This window comes from Danio aesculapii, chromosome 6 (genome assembly GCF_903798145.1).
Source record: "Danio aesculapii chromosome 6, fDanAes4.1, whole genome shotgun sequence".
NCBI classification, from domain to species: Eukaryota; Metazoa; Chordata; class Actinopteri; order Cypriniformes; family Danionidae; genus Danio; species Danio aesculapii.
The window spans coordinates 2,368,877-2,388,876 of NC_079440.1; the positions used below are offsets into that span (position 1 = coordinate 2,368,877).

The following is a 20,000-nucleotide window of genomic DNA, read 5'->3' on the forward strand; positions in this document are numbered from 1 at the left end:
GGAAACCGGAACAGCTGGAGGAAACCCACACCAACATGGGGAGAACATGCAAACTCCACACAGAAATGCCAACTGACCCAGCTGAGGCTCTAACCAGCGATCCTCTTCTTTTATGTTATATATTATGTTATTATAATTTATTATATGTCTTAGTTTAATTGATTATAGTTTAATCTATTATATTTTAATGTGTTATGTTATTTTGTATTGTACTATTTTATCAAACATTAGCCAAGTTCATGTAAATCTAAATGGTCTAGCCAGTAAAGCATCTCTTATAATCAGTAAATATCTGTCAGTCACTTGGGTTGGTTGTGATCTTACACAATTACATAATAATCAATGGAGCGCTATACTCCGCATCTATTATTTACATCATGCTCAGCGCTGCAGGAACACGGTGTAAATAGAAACCTTCGATGCTCTTCAGTGCGCAAACACGAATGTGCTGTTGAATGTTTGCCAGATCTGTATGGCCGTGATCAGAGGAGACCCCTGATCCCCCGGGGCCCCAAACTAACGGCTGCGGGCTTCATTCCTGTTTCAGTAAAACACTGACAGGGTGCTGGATTGGCTTAGTTTAATTATCTCAGCACCTTCATGCTTTATTGTCAAATATTGGTGTGCATGTGCGTGAGAGAGAGAAAGAGAGAGTGTGTTTGTAGTTTGTTGTAAGTCCTTGTGTGTTTGGCCTATCTTTGTGCGTGTGTGTGTGTCTGAGTGTGTATGCATTTGTTTTAAGTCTGTATGTCTGACTGTAAGTGTGTGTGTGATTATGTGTGTATATTAATGTGTGTGCATTTATTGTCTTTGTGTCCGTGTGTGTATGCCTATCTTTATGTGCATGTGTGTTTTTTGAGTGTGTGTTTGTGAATGTGTGTGCGTTTGTTGTAAGTGTGTGTGTATGTGTGTGCCTATTTTTATGTGCATGTATGTTTCTGAGTGTGTATTCTTTTGTTGTAAATCTGTGTGCGCGTCTGTGCGTGTGTATGTGTGTGTGTGTGTGTGATTATGTGTGTCTATTAATGTGTGTGCATTTATTGTAAGTCTTTGTGTGCGTATGTGTATGCCTATCTTTATGTGCATCTGTGGTTTTTGTGTGTGTGCGTGTGTGTGTGTGTGTTCGTACCTATCTTTATGTGCATGTGTGTCTCTTAACGTGTGTGCATTTGTTGTAAGTGTGTGTGTGCGTGCGCACCTATGTTTATGCGCATGTATGTTTCTGAGTGTGTGTGCATATGTTGTAAATCTGTGTGTCTGACTCTGATTTTGTGTGTGTGTGTGTGTGTGTGTGTGTGTGTGTGTGTGTGTGTTTGTGATTATATGTGTGTGTCTTTTAATTTGTGTGCATTTATTGTCAGTCTTTGTGTGTGTGTGTGTGTCTGATTATATGTGTGTCTATGAATGTGTGTTTGTTGTAAGTCTCCGTGTGTGTGTGTTTGTGCCTATCTTTTTGTGCGTGTTTGTGGGCATTATTGTAAGTCTGTGTGTCTGATTTGAGTGTGTGTGATTTTATAAATGTGTCTATGAATGTGTGTGCATTTGTTGTAAGTCTGTCTGTGTGCGCGCGCCTGTCTTTGTGCATGTGTGTGTGTTCATGAAAGTGTGTGAGCATTTCTTGTGAATATGTGTGCATGTGAGTGATCTGTGTGTCTGAGTGAGAGGGAAAGACGTGTGTGTGTGTGTGTGTGTGTGAGACTGTGATAATGTAAGTTATGCAAGTCTGTATATCTGACTGGATGTAGTGTGTGTCTGTGATTGTGTGTGTGTACTTTTCTAAGGGTGTGTGTGTGTGTGAGATCATGCCATCAGGAGGCAGATGTTGTCTTGTTTGCAGCACAAACACAACACAGTGCCTCTGTAAACATGCTGATGTGTAGTGTTATTAGATAAACGTTAACACATAGACTGCTGAACACACAGACGGTTTAATTCTCATGATCAGATTTCAAACAGACATCATCAAACGCCGCGCACAGACTTCAGTGGAATATTGAATCAGCCTGATCTGATCTTAATTGAGGCGTTTAAGAGCAGATAAACAGGCGTAATGAGAGATCAGACGCGTGCCGCGGCATTCAGACGCTCACGGGACGCCAGAAGAATGAAATATTTCCAGCGGATAACATCATGAGAGAGATCGGTGCCTGATGGCCTTTTTAATCCTGTGATTTATGAAAGCAAGTCGACTATTGCTCTGAAAGCTTATAATTATTTCATAATCGGCCGTCTCTGCCCTGCAGCCCAATGAAGGCCTTTAATGTTTGTGTCTCAGCGACGCTTGCGTGGAATTCGGTGAATGTTCAGTGGGCTGCAGTGAATGGAAATCTGTTCAAGTGCGCTGAATTATTGAGGGAGGTCAAAGACGTCTGTCAGCAGAAATGTGCGATTGCTCCATGTCTCGCCTTTCTAGCATTCCTTCCCCTCAATGAGCTGTTGTGGATCAAATGCAACACTTTTTTTTGAGAAATGCACACACACACACACACACACACACACACACACTTGTACAGCTATCTTTATGAGGACTTCCCATTAACTTAATGTACAGACTAGGGCTGGGCGATTTGTCAATTAATTAAAAATGTTAACTCTATTACAATTTATGAATGATTATTTTATTTATTTATTAAGCCGTAATAGTTCACTAACAAGTTTTGTACAGTAAATGTGCTCAGATATTACATGTGAGAGGTTTCTGAATGAAGGGTGCATTACTTGACTTTAAAATAATTGAGGGAAACACACACTATCTACTATCTGGGATTATTTATTGAACATCATCATTGAACAACTGACATTAAACAGCACCTATGGTAAAAAAAATCTACTTTTCAAGCTGTTTGGACAGACATATGTGCATGTATGGTGTATAGACCGTCATATTGGGGTGATATAAACACACCCAGTGCTTTTTTTTTTCAATTTAACAACATAAAAACGGTGGGACCAATTGGAGCGGTTTTCAGATCGACTGTAACTTTACGTAGGAGTGCGGTCCCCCCGCCCACCAATATTGATTGACAGGCGCGTCATCATATCCTCAGTTTGTTGATTCACGTCCGCCATTTTCAGCGTGAGTCGAAGCGATATCACTAAAGGAACACGCTAGCTCTATTTTTAGATGCAAGGCTCATTGGGCTCAACACAAGATCAATATTCTCCACATTATCGCTCTAATCAGAATTATTGGTTGTATCTTTAGGTAGGTTTGCAAACATGTGTACTTCTCATTGAGTCTACCTTATACTTCAGCCGTTTGCATTTCTTGCGATCCCAGAAGCTCCCTGTGATCTTAACTAGCATGCGTTTTAGAATTCTAAACATCGGTTTCTATCAGGGTACACTCAAGTCAACGGCTAGGCACCGCGGGCCGCTGCAGAAACCTATGTTTAGAATTCAAAAATGCGTGGCGCGACGATTCGGGACACTTCATGTTTCTGCCGCGCCACAGAGAGTGTCTGGTGTGCCGTGTCGTGGCTTCGAGCAGCGCATCCGGTGCCTCAGTCAAAGTTAATTCAGTGTGCGTGGTTATTAGTCTCGGTGTACAAGCTCAGTACTTGAAACTAGCACACAGTTGGCTGTAAAACTGTACAAAGACACAAATGATTTTGTACTCTCTGCTTGGTCTGTGTCAGAGTCGTACATGTACGACTGAATGCGGCTCCTCTCAGTCTGCCTGTCAGACTCTGTTGCAAACGCAGAGCGGGTGAGCTCATGGCCCCGCCCCCTTGTTACATTGGCGGGAAGCCGAAACTAATTTACATGTGAAGCAACACACCCCTAAATCAGCGAGCTGTGGACACGCCCCCAACATGACACTTTTTAACACATTATAATAAACAAATCTGAAGTGTGTTTTAAACTGAACCTAAACTGGCACACTCAGAACCATAATATTAATATTAAATCATAAAAAAGAGGTCAACTAGGTGCCCTTTAAAACACACATTGCCTCAAATTACTTCTTCTAAATAAGTGTAAATAAATAAGTTGCACTTTTGTAAACAAAATAAATTATTGTCAATGTTTTTCATATTAAATATAGAAAATAAGCAGCATAGCTTCTAAATAAAATAACTCTTGCAGCATATCCTGTAAATAATAGTTCAAACAGTGCATTTCTTGATTCTACTCTAAACAAATATTTTAATTTAAGTAATAATTTTGATGTAATGAAACGTATGCCATCTCAAGGCGTCTCTGGTGCAGCTTCCAATCATTGCCAATGTAGTGCAAAGTAACACAACAGCAACAAACAGAGCTGGGTCTGTCCTGTCTGACCTGGAAAAAATAGATCGATTATTGGTTCTGAATGTCAATTTCGATTAATCACCCAGCCCTAATACAGACTTTAAATTCTGTGCTGCTTCTCAACCCTTGCAGGAAACAATCTGCACTTTTACATTTACAAAATACATTATTCTGTCTGGTTTCGAGCTGCGTAGACACAAAAAATGTCCCCAGAAGGTCAGAATTACTGTTATTGCTATATTTGTGGGGACATTTAGTCCCTACTTCATGAGGAACACAAGGTACATGCACACCATCAGTGAGATTTTAGTTGTTTTGCTTTATTGCAAATATATTCATTGGCAATAAATGCATTTATAATATACTTTTTTTATTCTTTTGTGGTTTCTGAGAAATAAAATGCATCAGTTTCCACATGCAGTTGTTAAAAATAATCCCAAATGTTTCTTAGACATTCAGTTCTGAATCATGCACATTCAAAAATGTGTTTAATAGTTATTTTAAAACGTGTCTTAAAATGAGTGTGATTTATTATCTACAAGCTCTTAAATAACAAAACTAGTGACGTCAACACATTTATAGTGTTAGTTATGGTGTGTCACAATGTAGTTTTATTATATAGTGAGCTTTTTTGATTGAATGACAATGTTTTTCCTCAGACTTCAGTTCAAAATTCCCTTGATGTTCTGCCTTTTTTAACTCTGTCTCTGTTTACCCGCTGTTGACCATGTGTTTACTGTTTTAAGTGATGCCTGTTAAAGTCATCTGAAGAATGACTGTTTTAAATAATGCTCTACACACATGGCATTGCTGATTTATGAGAAAGTCAAACAAACATAATCCTGTTGCATCACTACACTTGATTTTGGTGTTACTGTAAAAAAGACGTGTTAAATAAGAGTCTGAGATATTTTATGGCAAACTTCAAAAACTAAAGATGATTTAGTAATCAAAAATGGTTTATTTTGAATATTATTTTTAATTAAATTGCTCTTACGCTTCATATTTTCTGACTTTTCATAGTTTATGTATTTAATTCCGGTACTTTTACCATAAACTAACATATCAGCCATGTTTTAGGGGTTGATATTTTAGAAATTAAGGGATGTGTTGAAGATGCATTGAGTGTGTTAACTAGCGACATAAGGAGTTATTTTTTTTCTTGGCAGTTCGGTTAAAGGGTTAATAAGGTTTTTAATTAAAATATAAATCGCAATAGCCTTTTTGTTTTACAAATGTGGGCGGTGCTTGATTTTGTTCCTTGCGTATTGATTGGATGGCTGTAGTTTGCTATTGGTGGATCTCGTGATTGACAGGTTGACCCCGCCTTCACACCTATAAACACCAATCAGATAGCAAAAGAGATGTTGTTTTTGTTGTTGTTGTTTTAAGATTATGATTATGATAGTGGCAGTTGTTATTTTTTTCTATATTTTTTATTGTCATTATTAGTATTATATATTAAATTTTCATTATTATTAGTATTATTATATTCGATTTGCCTATTATATGTTGTATTTTATATCTATATTATTCTTGCTTCATTTTTGATACTTTGCACAACCTATAATGATATGCGTTCTACCGTTATGCATGTTGTATATTTTTATGTTCTTTTGTTTATATACTTTAACCTGTCCACCCAGTTACCGATGCATGCACGCACACGCACACACTCACACACACATGCACACACACACATCACTGTTTTATTATGTTTTTTGTCTGTGATTTGTATTTCTCTGTTTTCCATTTGTGTTTGATTTCATGTCATTTGTGTACCTCTTTGCTTAATACAAAATGTTGTGGTGATGTATGAAATAAAATCAAATGATAATGTGCACAGTTACATAATTCATGATCAACATTGCATAAAAATATGCCTGTGACTAGTTTCCCAGTACTGATTGCTGCTGGAAGGGCATCCGCTGCTTAAAACATATACTGGAATAGTCGGTGGTTCATTCCGCTGTGGTGACCCCTGATGAATAAGTGACTAAGATGAAGGAAAATGAATGAATATGGTGATGATAATGATGTTTTGTTAATTAATCTGTTGTGTGCTTCAGGTGCGATTCTAGGCCGCTCGGAGACGCAGGAGTGTGTGTATTATAATGCGAGCTGGGAGAAGGACAGGACGAACAGGAGTGGCACGGAGTCGTGTTATGGAGAAAAAGACAAGCGGCGACACTGTTTCTCCACCTGGAAGAACCGCTCGGGAACCATCGAGATGGTGAAGCAGGGCTGCTGGCTGGACGATGTCAACTGCTACGACAGGTAAACACACACCCACCCACCCCCCCACACACACACACACATTATGAGTGTTTAGAAGAGGATGCTGGATGACCTGTGTGTCGTGTGTGCAGCAGTGAGTGTGTGGAGCGCAAGGAGAATCCTGATGTCTTCTTCTGCTGCTGCGAGGGAAACATGTGCAACCAGAAGTTTCACTACAATCCAGAGATGCTTCAGAGTGAGTACACACACACACACACACACACACAAACTTCCTCAAACACAATTTCACAGACATCCACATACACACAAGCACAGAATTTCACAAACTTAATAACATGCACACACTCACATACAGACACTTACACAGAGACATGTACACACACACTCTCTCACACACACAGCGCTTTAGAGTCCTGAGCACAGAGTAAGAAATGTACTCACATACACGCAAAATTGTGCACACAACCAGACACGCACGCACACACACTCACGCATGCAAACATTTAAACAAACACACACTCAATTACACAGACAAGCGCACACACACAGACACAACAAGACACGCATGCACACACACTCACGCATGCACACAATTAAACAAACACACACACACACACACAATTTCACAGACAAGCGCACATGCAGACACAACTAGACACATGCACACACATGCACTTCCACAGACACAGCCAGATATGCATGCGCACACACACACATATACACATACACACACTCATGCATGCACACATTTAAACAAACACACACACATAGTTTCCACAGACACACATGCACATCCACAGACACGACAAGACACAAATACACTCACTCACTTCAGTTTTCAGGGTCACATGACCTTTAAATAATGATTCTAATATGATGATTGGATGATCAAAAAACATTTATAGTTATAATCAATGCTGAAAACTGCAACCCCCCTCCCTTCTGGCCTGCACCTGATGTCAAAAACATAACGAGATTCTATTAACTTCTATTTTTGAATCATTGTTGTGCAGTCGCATATACACTTGTGGTATTGACCCCCACCTACTGGACATTTAAAGTACTGTACTATATGTTCGGGTTACTTTCGGTTTCTCTCAGCATGCGGTCGAGAGTAATGCACATGCAGATTATTTCTGTGGCTGATTTAAACGTTGAAATATATGTCCGTAAGTGCTCTATTTTTACTAAAGCTCTGTTATTGAAAATATTCAAGGCAGGGGTGTAGTGAACATTTTAAAAGTGGGGGGGGACAGCTGTATGAAATCCAATGGTTTGCATTCTTAATCACCTGTTTCTAAATGGTCAGTCTCTAAAAGTGAGGGGGACGTGTCCCCCCCGGTTGCTACGCCCGTGATTCAAGGGTCATTTGATTATATTTAGATTTATTTCACCTGTAGTGTGTTGTACAATGATTATAATTAGATTTATTTCACCTGTAGTGTGTTGTACAAACACATCTCCATGGCGTGCACATTATGATGGTGGGGTAAATATTATCATTTTGTTAATATTCAATTCAAATGATCTCATTTAATAGATTTTCCTCATTTGCATGTTAAGATTTGTATAAAAAATGTGCATTAGTAAAATTTGATATATATATATATATATATATATATATATATATATATATATATATATATATATACACACACTTTCCCCCTCTTTGTTGTATGAAAAAGAATGATATTAAGAAGAGCAAATGCTAAGTCACTGAAGTTACCCAATCTCCTTTCTGCTGTTCATGCACTGTTAAACTTTTGGTTAAGCAACAATTGATTGGGAAAGAAAAATAATAGTAATTATTATTATGCCTATTATTAAATTGTAGTATTTTCATAGCAATTTAAACTACCCCTTCAATATGTACAACAAGAAACAAAAAGAAGGAGCTTTGACTGCATATACTCTGGGGAAAAATGTCTGAGTGCATCAAGTCAGGTTTCCACTTTTTTTGTTGTGCTTGAATGTTAAAGCGGCCCTCCTCTGAATTGTTAGTCACTCATATGGCCCCTCTCCAATTTAAGATTGAGACCCCTGATTTAACCGAAGGGCATCAATTTGAATTAAAATATATATATATATAACAGTATTTTAGTTTTACTTTTGATCAAGTTAATGTGTAAAAAAAGAAACCAGAATCCTACTGACTACACAGTTATTAAGGTTTGTGTATGTAAATATCCTGATTCATCATTAATCTGTGTTTGTGTGCAGCCACATCGAACCCCGTCCCCCCGAAGCCGGACTTGTTTCCCACGCTGCTCTACTCTCTGCTGCCCATCATGGCAGTTGCTGTAATTCTCTTCATCTCCTTCTGGATGTACCGACACCTGAAGCTGACGTACCCGCCGCTGCTCGTGCCGTCGCAGGTAAATACACCTGTCCAAATCAGTGATCTTCATAATCAGAGAGAATATGATGCAGAGCAACTGTATTCAGGACTCATAACTAGGCCCACACTGAATCTGTGCATGCCGAAGTCCGCAGATTTTTTTCAGCAGTCTGTTTGTTTACAGATGTACTGTTGCAAGTTAAAGTATGGTAACTAGGGCTGGGTATCGATTCAGGTGTCCCTTTTCATTTTCGATTAAATTTTAATTAGATTCTATGAATTTAACTGCATACAAATTGTGTTTAATTTATTTTGATTTATATTTTCTAAAACTGAACAGCAATTATCAACTTATAAATGTTGATTGGAAAAAACTAATTTATTTATGTATTTATTTATTTATTTATATATTTTAAATTTTTATTTGTTTTTTTTATTTTATTTAATTATTGTTATTTACTATTTATTTATTTATTTATTTATTAGTGTTTTTATTTATTTATTTTTATTTATTTGTTTATTTTTATTGAATTACTATTATTTACTTTCTATTTATTTTGTTTATATTTATTTATTTATTAGTGTTTTTATTTATTTATTTTTATTTGTTTGTTTATTTATATTTAATTATTGTTATTAACTTTTTATTTATTTTTATTTATATTTATTAATTTATTAGTGTTTTTATTTATTTATTTTTAATTTTTATTTTTATTTGTTTGTTTATTTTTATTTAATTATTGTTATTTACTTTTTATTTCTTTATATTTATTTATTTATTAGTGTTTTATTTATTTATTTTAAATTTTTTATATTTATTTGTTTGTTTATTTTTATTTAATTATTGTTATTTACTTGTTATTTATTTCATTTATATTTATTTATTTATTTATTAGTGTTTTTATTTATTTTTATTTTTATTTGTTTGTTTATTTTTATTTAATTATTGTTATTAACTTTTTATTTATTTTTATTTATATTTATTTATTTATTAGTGTTTTTATTTATTTTTTTTTTTTTTTATTTGTTTGTTTATTTTTATTTAATTATTGTTATTAACTTTTTATTTATTTTATTTATAATTATTTATTTATTAGTGTTTTTATTTATTTATTTTTATTTTTATTTGTTTGTTTATTTTTATTTAATTATTGTTATTAACTTTTTATTTATTTTATTTATAATTATTTATTTATTAGTGTTTTTATTTATTTATTTATTATTATTATTATTATTATTATCGTATTTATTGATTTATTTTGTTGTCAGTCACTGCCAACATGATTTTCACCTAAATTTGACAGCCGAATAATTTTGGTGATGAAAATATGACAATATTATATATCAAAATAGAGAACCAACCCTCTGCTTTCAAACCAAAATAAGCATTTTATTTTATCCTCATCTGTTCATGTTTTATACCCACATTCATGCAGGTTGGTTTGATGAAAATAATTAGAAAAATGCATATTTCTAAAATTACCACTACATTTTCAACATATATGTAGTATATAACACACACACACACACACTGTTCATACATGCATACATTCATTCATTCACACACACATTCTGTAATATCACAAGTGCATATGTGTAAATATAGCTTGTGTGTGTGTAAAACAATATTCTAATCTCATTCGTATCGACGAGAACATCATGCGTCTGTGGCGAGCTCTGGTATAGTTTCAGAGAGCTGTGTAATAGGTGTATTTAGCTAAATGTAAATGTGTGTGTGTGTGTGTGTTTTCCACGTCAGTGTCTCATTAACCCATCACATTCTCACAGACGCACATCAGTGTTTCTCTCTCGTTCTCCAGCTTCTCTCACATTGCAGCCTCTGTGTGTAGAAACAGTAAAATGCCTTTCTTCCCCTTTCGCTAGCACGCCTTTCATATCATGGTAGAGGTAAGAGCTTCATCCGCTCACTCGGTATCCCATCATGCCATGCTGCTATAGTCCTCCTCCTCCTCCTCCATTCTTTCTTTCTTTATCTGTTTCTGTCTTGCATGGATTCATTTTTGAGTTCTCCTGCATCAGACTGTGTGTGTGTGTGTGTGTGTGTGTGTGTGTGTGTGTGTGTGTGTGTGTGTCTATTGGTGATTCTAGAATTGCAGGTTTATTTTGCATCTCTTAGATAAGCCTTCAATCGTTATTCTAAAACAAACTAAAAACTTAAATCAAACAGTTTTGACACACATTTTATTAAGTTATCTCTAAAAATAATGTTTGTTTGTATATTTGGGGACATTTTGTCTTGAAAATATTCACTTGAAGACTTCCGGTATTGCTATTTCCGACTGTCTCCAGTCCACTGAATCACACATTCAGTATTAATTATGAAATAATTAAGTCTAATTTTCATCTTAATTGTGTGTTTACGAAGTTTAATAAACAGTTGCACATCTATTTTCTGTATAATTTGTATTGTCAGTAATAAAAATAAATAAATAAATAAATAAATAAAAAAAAACAGGGCAGCACGGTGGCTCAGTGGTTAGCACTGTCGCCTCACAGCAAGAAGGTCGCTGTTTTGAGTCCTGGCTGGGTCAGTTGGCATTTCTGCATGGAGTTTGCATGTTCTCCCCGTGCTGGCGTGGGTTTCCTCCGGGTGCTCCGGTTTCCCCCACAAGTCCAAACACATGCACTTTAGATCAATTGGATGAACTAAATTGGCCGTAGTGTATGAAGGTGTGTGAGAATGAGAGTGTATGGGTGTTTCCCAGTAGTGGGTTGCAGCTGGCAGGGCATCCGCTGTGTATAACATATGCTGGAATAGTTGGTGGTTCATTCCGCTGTGGCGACCCCTGATAAATAAAGGGACTAAGCTGAAAGGAAAATGAATGAAAGAACATATAAAATAATAATAATGATATATATAAAAATTAATGAAATACAATAAAATGATTGTTTATCTTTTAAAGCATTGCACAGTCCGTCTCCTCAATATATAAAAGATATGTTGATCTCTCACCACCCTTGTTGTCATCTTGAAGTATGTTTTTGTCTGCCGCCTGTTCTCCATTGAAACACACTGCTGGCTTTTCTGCAGTAGTTTACTGTTATCCATAAAATCGGGACATCCTTGTTTTTTAAAGGGCTTGAAAACCTATTTATTTAAGCAAGCTTTTTGCAGTGTGATTGGTTGAATGTTTGTGTGTTGTGATTATTTTGTTTATAATGAATGCTCTTTGTATTGCTCGCAGACTGCACTTTAGTACATTCTGATGCTTTTGATAGTGCTTTATAATTAAAAGCTGAGCTGAGTTGAAATGTGGAGGAGAGTTGATATAAAGGTCAGGAGGAGAGTAATGAATCTCTCTCTCTCTCTCTCTCTCTCTCTCTCTCTCTCTCTCTCTCTCTCTCTCTCTCTCTCTCTCTCTCTCTACAGTATTGCTAAAGCATTTTAGTTATGCATAAAGTATATAATATACTCAAACCATCAAATTAATAAAATATACTCTATATAAGAAATAAATTACAGCAAAAAGGAGCATATATTCACATAATATAAACAGTTGAAGTCAGAATTATTAGCCCCCCTGTTTATTTTTTCCCCAATTTCTGCTTAACGGAGAGCAGATTTATTCAACACATTCATAATCATAACAGTGTTAATAACTCATCTCTAATAACTGATTTATTTTCTCTTTGTCATGATTACAGTAAATAATATTTGACTACATATTTTTCAAGACACTTCTATACAGCTTAAAGTGACATTTAAAGAGTTAATTAGGTGAACTAGGCAGGTTAGGGTAATTAGACAAGTTATTGTATAATGATGGTTTGTTCTGTAGACTATTGGGGAAAAAAATAGCTTAAAGGGGCTAATAATTTTGACCTTAAAATGGTTCATAAAAATTTTTTAAACCAGCTTTTATTCTAGCCGAAATAAAACAAATAAGAGTTTCTCTAGAAGAAAAAATATTATCCGACATACTGTGAAAATTTCCTTGCTCTGTTAAACATCATTTGGGAAATATATAAAAAAAGAAAAAAAATCAAAGTGTGGCTAATAATTCTGACTTCAACTGGATATATGTACACAAAGACTAATAATAAAGATTTAATAATAATAATAAAAACATACACATATATGGTCAATAGTCCTTATGCTACCACAATAAACAAGTATACTAATAATTAATAACTTTAAAATAAATAGCAAATCATTAATTAATACAAATTATCTGTCCTGTGTTCAGGATCCGGGTCTGACTCCTCCGTCTCCTCTGCTGGGTCAGAAGCCTCTGCAGCTGCTGGAGCTGAAGGCCAGAGGACGCTTCGGCTGCGTGTGGAAAGCTCAGCTGCTCAGCGAAGCCGTGGCGGTCAAGATCTTCCCCGTGCAGGTCAATGAACGGCTCATGTTTGCGCTAAAGATAAAAAATTCAATGGACCCCTTTGACTTTTCTGGGTTTTCTGTAGTGTAAGTCGTTATGGTTGATAGACTCAGAGTGAAGTGAATACAAATCATTTATTTACAATCCTATTTGCTGAATTAATAAAAGAAAAACTCCACGATGGTGTTATCAAGACTTTCAGAAGAAGGAAAACAATAGTGTCAAACTGTTAACGGCAGCCAGAGGAGAGAATAATGTCAGATTTACTGTCCTGCTCCCAGTCATTCGCTTTTTGTAATGTGATGCAAACATGATATAGTACATGCATAAGTACATATAAATATTCATACGTTTTTTTTACAAATCAAAATATTAAAAACTTTCAAGGATTTAAGATTAGGATGACTTTTGTCATGTGAAAAGGGTCCATATCACTTTATTTGGATGGTCCCTTTAACGCAATCTGTTGATATTAAAGTCATAGTTCACCCAAAAAAGGTTAATTCTGTCATCATTTACTCACCCTTCACTGTTTGAGTGTCTGTCTTCTATTGAACACAAAAGAAGATATTTAGAAGAATGCAAAAACCCTGTAACCATTGACTATCATAGTGTTTGTGTTTCCTACTATTAAAGTCAATGGTTACAGGTTTTCAGCGTTCTTTAAAATATCTTTTTTTGTGTTTAAGAGAATAAAGAAACTATTAAAGCTTTGCAACTTATTGAGGGTCAGTAAATAGTGAGTAAATGTACACTTCAAGCAGTTACATTGCAACTACATGCCAGCTAATTCTCATTAGAGTATGAGTAGACCGTAAGGGGAGTGTTAGTGTAAGCTGTCATGCACTTGCAAAGTTTCTCATAGTCAGGTCTGTTGGTGGAGCAGTGGCAGCTGATATTAAACAGACAGTCTGCTAATATTATGAGAATTACTTTGCAGGTAGTTGCACTGTAACCTATAGTCAACAAAATGTAAATTAGAGACCAAAAATAAAGCGAGTCAGTGATTTTTACCGTGCTTTACCCTGCTTTTCAACCCAAAAAAGTTTTTTATGTATATATATAATTAGAATTTATAGTAAATAATAATCACTAGTAACATAAATAGTTCTTGCACAGAGTAATAAAGTTCATTAAACGTTATTACAAATAGTTTCAAGATACCTGCTCTTTAATTAAATAAATGCATGGTTGCAAATGAAATTCTAAATTATTGATTTACTCCAAACTTTTAAGTTGCAGACTTATCATGTCAATCTTTATATCAGATTAATATTGTGTGCAAAACATCTGCGTGTATCTAAATATTTTAACAAAAATAAGTAAAACAATAATTTAAAGGTGCTGTATGTGAGTTTTTGACTCTTCTAAAGCATAAAAACACCATAATATGTTCAGAGATATTCAGAAACATGCTCAGTCAACATTCTTGTTTATCTGAAAAACAATGCTGAACGTGTTCTGCTTTGAACGTGTGTTTTCCGTGCTGGAACAATGTCTTTGTTTTGGTCATTTTAACCCGCCCACTGCCAGTTTAGCCAATTATATTTCAGCACCTCGGGTTGCCTTGCTGGAAAACAGCGTATTTCATTCATTCAGTCAGAAAGGATCTGAAAGGATGCGTCCATGGCTGTAATGGGACCTCCGGTGGACAGTAGCAGACTCCGAAATGAGAGATTCAGTTCCACATGAGGTTATTAATTAGCAAATAATATAAATATTACAAGGGTAAACATTAGGTGAGCAGGTTACATTGTAACCCCATGTCCTAACAACACGCTATGTAATGAGAATCCTCCACTACTGAGGATCACTCACTCATGTCCTCAATCTGGCAACCAGCACTTGCATTTGTTTTGATCCAGGAGTGCAATACCTAGTTCAACCACTGGGTGTCAAACTTAAATACTGCAGCTTTAATAAATGTGTAATTAACTATTAATATTGTGTCATTTCAACTTGTATCTTTATACCAACCAATCAATATATTTTATAACTTGTATTAATCAATTTTTTTAAGTTGTCTTGTTAACTTTGATGCTATATTGTTGGTTCAAAATGATTTCATATGAATTTGTCTTTACTGAAAAAGAGATTTTATTGTTGTTCTTTGATTGTTTACAGATGTGCATATTAATGCAGGCTTCAGTGAGTGTGCATCAGGGTTGTGCGAGTCTCTAAATGCACATGTGTGCCTGTGTGTGTGTTTGTTCTCTCACAGAATAAACAGTCCTGGCAGAATGAATATGAGATTTATAACGTGAGCGGAATGAAACATGAAAATCTCCTTCACTTCATCTGCGCAGAAAAACGTGGGAATGGAGTTGATATAGAGCTGTGGCTGATCACAACCTACCATGAGAAGGTATACACACACACGCACACAAAGATGTAAACACATACACGTATGCAAAAACACACATACATATACACACACTTATATGCACATACATTTGTACATAAACACATGCGCATACATGCATACACATATGTACGCACACACTTACACACACATATGTACACGTATACATACACATACGTATACTCACACATACATCCACAAACACACACAAAAACACACATATGTGCATATACACATGCACACACATAAGCTAAATATACATGAATGCATGCATGCACAAACACTGACACACACATAAATACGCATATATGCACACACACATGCATATGCATACACGCATATCTAAACAGAGATATGCACGCACATACGCTTGTATATACAAGAATGCATGCATGCACACATACATGCACAAACACAGACACACACACACATTAAAGCATAAATGCACACACACACTTATGAAGATATAAAAGAGATTTGCACACACACACATGCATATATGCACACAGATACACACACGCATGCATATATGTACACACACACACGCATATATATATGCGTACACATACATGCCCAAGTGAATACACATAAACGTATGCACACATGTATGAGTGTATACACATGCATGAACGCATACATACGCACACGCATATTCTAGAGTTTGTGCTCATATGGTGTGTGTGTTTGTGCTCAGGGTTCGCTGACAGATTTCCTGAAGGCGAACGTGTTGTCGTGGAATGAGCTGTGTCTGATCGCGCAGACGTTTGTGCGCGGTTTGGCTTATTTACACGAGGACATTCCCAACCTGAAGGACGGACACAAGCCTGCCATCGCACACAGGTAACCCACCTCAAACATCCTCATTTAACAGACCTTTCTAGCCTTTATATCTGTTATGAAGACTCTGTTGTGATGAAGGCATTGTATGATGACATTATTCACCCTCTTGTGAAATTTCTCTGAAATATTTCCAGAGTGATGTTAAACATAGAGGTTTCTTTCAACATGTGTAACCGTAATAGTTTTAATTACTAATTTCTTTAATCTACGCTATGATGACAGTACATCATAATATTTACTAGTTATTTAGCAAGACACTAGTATTCAGCTTAAAGTGCTAGGTTACTTAGGCAAGTCATTCATTCATTCATTTTCTTTTCGGCTTAGTCCCTTTATTAATCTGGGGTCGCCACAGCGGAATGAACCGCCAACTTATCCAGCATATGTTTTACACAGCGGATGCCCTTCCAGCTGCAACCCATCACTGGGAAACATCCACACACTAGGCTATGGCGGTAATATGGTATACCGGAACTAAAAATAGCTACGGTGTCAGTTTCAATACTGTAATAAAAAACAATGCACTTATATCGGAGACAAGTATTAAATATGATTTATTTAATTCCTAAAAATGTGTATGCGTGATTGTCATCAGGGGACAGTGTGGAGGAGAGAGAGGTGAGGTAAGATGGCGAGTTGAGAGAGAGCATGATGCTGTGCGTCGCTTGGTGCTGTCTATATGTGTGTGAACGAGAGAGAGAGCGTCCAGCGCAGATCTCTAATACCAACAGGTGACCGCGAAAATAAGGTTGCATATACAGTATTCCGGTTCTGAATGGTTTAGGCACAAGCCAACAGTTTAGTGACACTGTCTGAGCCTTACATTATTTATTTTTATTATGCACGGTAATACTGTATACTGAGGTAAAATAGGGAGGAGGTTTGACCGTATCAAAATTTGGATATCTTCCAAGCCTAGCATACACTCTCATTCATACACATACACTACGGGCAATTTTTAGCTTACCCAATTCACCTGCACTGCATGTCTTTGGACTGTTGGGGGAAACCGGAGCACCCGGAGGAAATCCACTGGAACACTGGGAGAACATGCAAACTCCACACAGAAATGCCAACTGACCCAGCCGAGGCTCGAACCTTCTTGCTGTGAAGCGATTGTGCTTCTTAAAGGGACAGTTCACCAAAAAAAAGGAAAATTCTGTCATCATTTACTCGTTTCATACCCTTTATGAGTTTTTTCCTTCTGATGAGCATATTGAAACCTGTATTGACTTCCATAGCTGGAAAAAAAAGTTCTATGGAAGTCGATGGTTACAGGTTTTTAGCATTCTTCAAAATATCTTCTTTTGTGTCTTTTTTTGTGTGAAAGAAGCTAATAAAGGTTTAAAAACACTTGAGGGAGAGTAAATAATGAGTATTTTTTTTACTTTCTGGTGAACTGTCCTTTTAAGGGGGCTGATAAGAAATTAATAATAGGGAATACAGTGGAAAATATCCATAAACATAAAAAAGAATTGCAATTTCAAAGGCTAATAATGTTGTCTTTACTCAAACTGCATTAATACTTGCAGTGCATTTAAATATATATTTACTTCTCTAAAATTTTTTTTTTTTTAAATGTCCTGGAAATTGGTTTGTGTAATGGTCCAATTTATACAGTAAAATTAAATATAAATGAATTATGTTTCTATTTCATTACATTATTTCTACATATGATAGTAATTTATTTATGTAAAGTTATTTGTTTATTATAAATACTGTTTATTATTTAATTTGAATAACCGATTAAATTGTGCTTCCTCTCAGCCCCTTTGAAACCCCTCATTTGTTGTTGTTTATTATTAATGAATATGTGAATCATCTTCCTCAGAGACATCAAGAGTAAGAATGTGCTGCTGAAGAGTGATTTAACCGCCTGCATCGCTGACTTTGGTCTGGCGCTCAAGTTTGAAGCGGGAAAATCAACAGGTGACACACACGGACAGGTAAATACCACATTCACATCTGCACAAATATAGGAGTGAAGTTTCATAAAGATGAATGCAGTTAAAATACAGAACACAAATGACTCCCGCTTTGCATATTATAAAGGCTTGAATAAATCCCTTTTTTATTTTAATTTATTTAGATATATAATTATAATTATTCACCCTCATGTCAGTTTTTTATTCTTTTTATTTTCCAAATAATCTTTAACAGAGCAAGGACATGTCCACACTATTTCCTATCATTGTTTTATTCTTATTTCGTTTAGTTTGAGTGTTATAAACACACTTTTTATTGAAAACATCATTTGAATGTCAATGTGATTCACTCCCTTAAAGAGTTTTTTATTATTATTATTGATTAATTTTATTGATTGACAAAACTATTATGGTTATGAGCTATCATATTATAGTAAACTCTTTTTATTCACTGGGAAAATCTTTTTTTTATTTGTATTTATATATATATATATATATATATATATATATATACTTGCAACTAGGGCTGTGCAATTAATCGAAAATCCAGTTTCAATATAGATTTTGGCTTCTAACGATTATGAAAAGACATTAATCGAGATGAACGATTATTCCATCATATACTGCCCCCTTTCCAGTTGTACTCATTTGTTGTTCTGCAAAGCTCAGTTCCACGTGAACATTACTAAAAAGCGTGTGCTGTAATGTAACTTTTGCAGCACAGGATGCACAACATTCATTGATGTACGTTCGAATCATTCATATTTTTTAAAGCGTGAAAGAGCGCACGCTGTTGTGTGTGTGTGCGCCGTGCTTAGCCTAGGACAGCCTCGGAGACGAGCAGAGCACACACATCTAAAGTCATCTTAATGCGAGCGCTTTAATGGTCAAATACATGCACATATGTGTCAGAGAGCGGTGTTTACTGATTATTCATATTAACCCTCATTTGTGGAATAAACAAACAAGTTGAGAATCAAAAGACACGTGAAAGAGAAACCATATCAGAACCACACTATTCTTAAAGTGACAGCGCACAATAATCCAGCTGCCGCCTGTTTTTATTAGTAATCAAACAACCAAAGGGGAAAATCCCTCACTGCTCTTGACTGAAGGACTGCTGGAGCTGAAGTGTTTTTCTTACAGTGAAGATGCTTATAGCAGTTTAAACATAACATATTTAATAACTCATTTCTAATAACTGATTTCTTTCATCTTTGCTATGATGACATTATTTTTACTAGATGTTTTTTAAAATACTAGTATTCAGCTTAAAGTGACATTCAAAGGCTTAATTAGTGTAATTAGGCAAGTCATTGTATAACAGTAGTTTCTTCTGCAGACAATAAATATAAATATTGCTTAAGGGGGCTAATAATATTGAGCTATTAAAATAGGTTTCAAAATATTTAAACCTGCTTTTATTCTAGCCCAAATAAAACAAATAAGCCTTTCTCCAGAAGAAAAAAATATTAGAGGAAATACTGAGAAAAATTCCTCTGTTAAACATCATTTGGGAAAATTTTATATATTTATATATAATAAAAAAAATCACAGAAGGGCGAATAATTCTGACTTCAACTGATAATCGTTTTGACTAATCGTGATCACGATTATTTTGGTCTTAATTGTAATTATGATTTTTCCCATAATCGAGCAGCCCTACTTGCAACCATTAATGCAGCGATGTGTTGTGTGTG

The 20,000-nt window shown here is 35.5% G+C and overlaps 1 protein-coding gene across 2 annotated transcripts in view; it reads left to right on the top strand.

Moving 5' to 3' along the window:
* The window catches only part of acvr2ab (activin A receptor type 2Ab), a 45,904-nt gene that overhangs the window by 20,396 nt on the left and 5,508 nt on the right, over positions 1-20,000 (top strand). The window contains exons 2-8 of one of the 2 annotated variants that reach the window (XM_056459318.1): positions 6,324-6,531; positions 6,624-6,727; positions 8,713-8,867; positions 13,039-13,182; positions 15,395-15,538; positions 16,230-16,375; positions 18,207-18,321. In XM_056459318.1, the coding sequence (XP_056315293.1) occupies positions 6,324-6,531; positions 6,624-6,727; positions 8,713-8,867; positions 13,039-13,182; positions 15,395-15,538; positions 16,230-16,375; positions 18,207-18,321 (1,016 nt within the window). The remainder of the gene's footprint in view (positions 1-6,323; positions 6,532-6,623; positions 6,728-8,712; positions 8,868-13,038; positions 13,183-15,394; positions 15,539-16,229; positions 16,376-18,206; positions 18,322-20,000) is intronic. The other variant, XM_056459320.1, reaches the window with a different exon arrangement.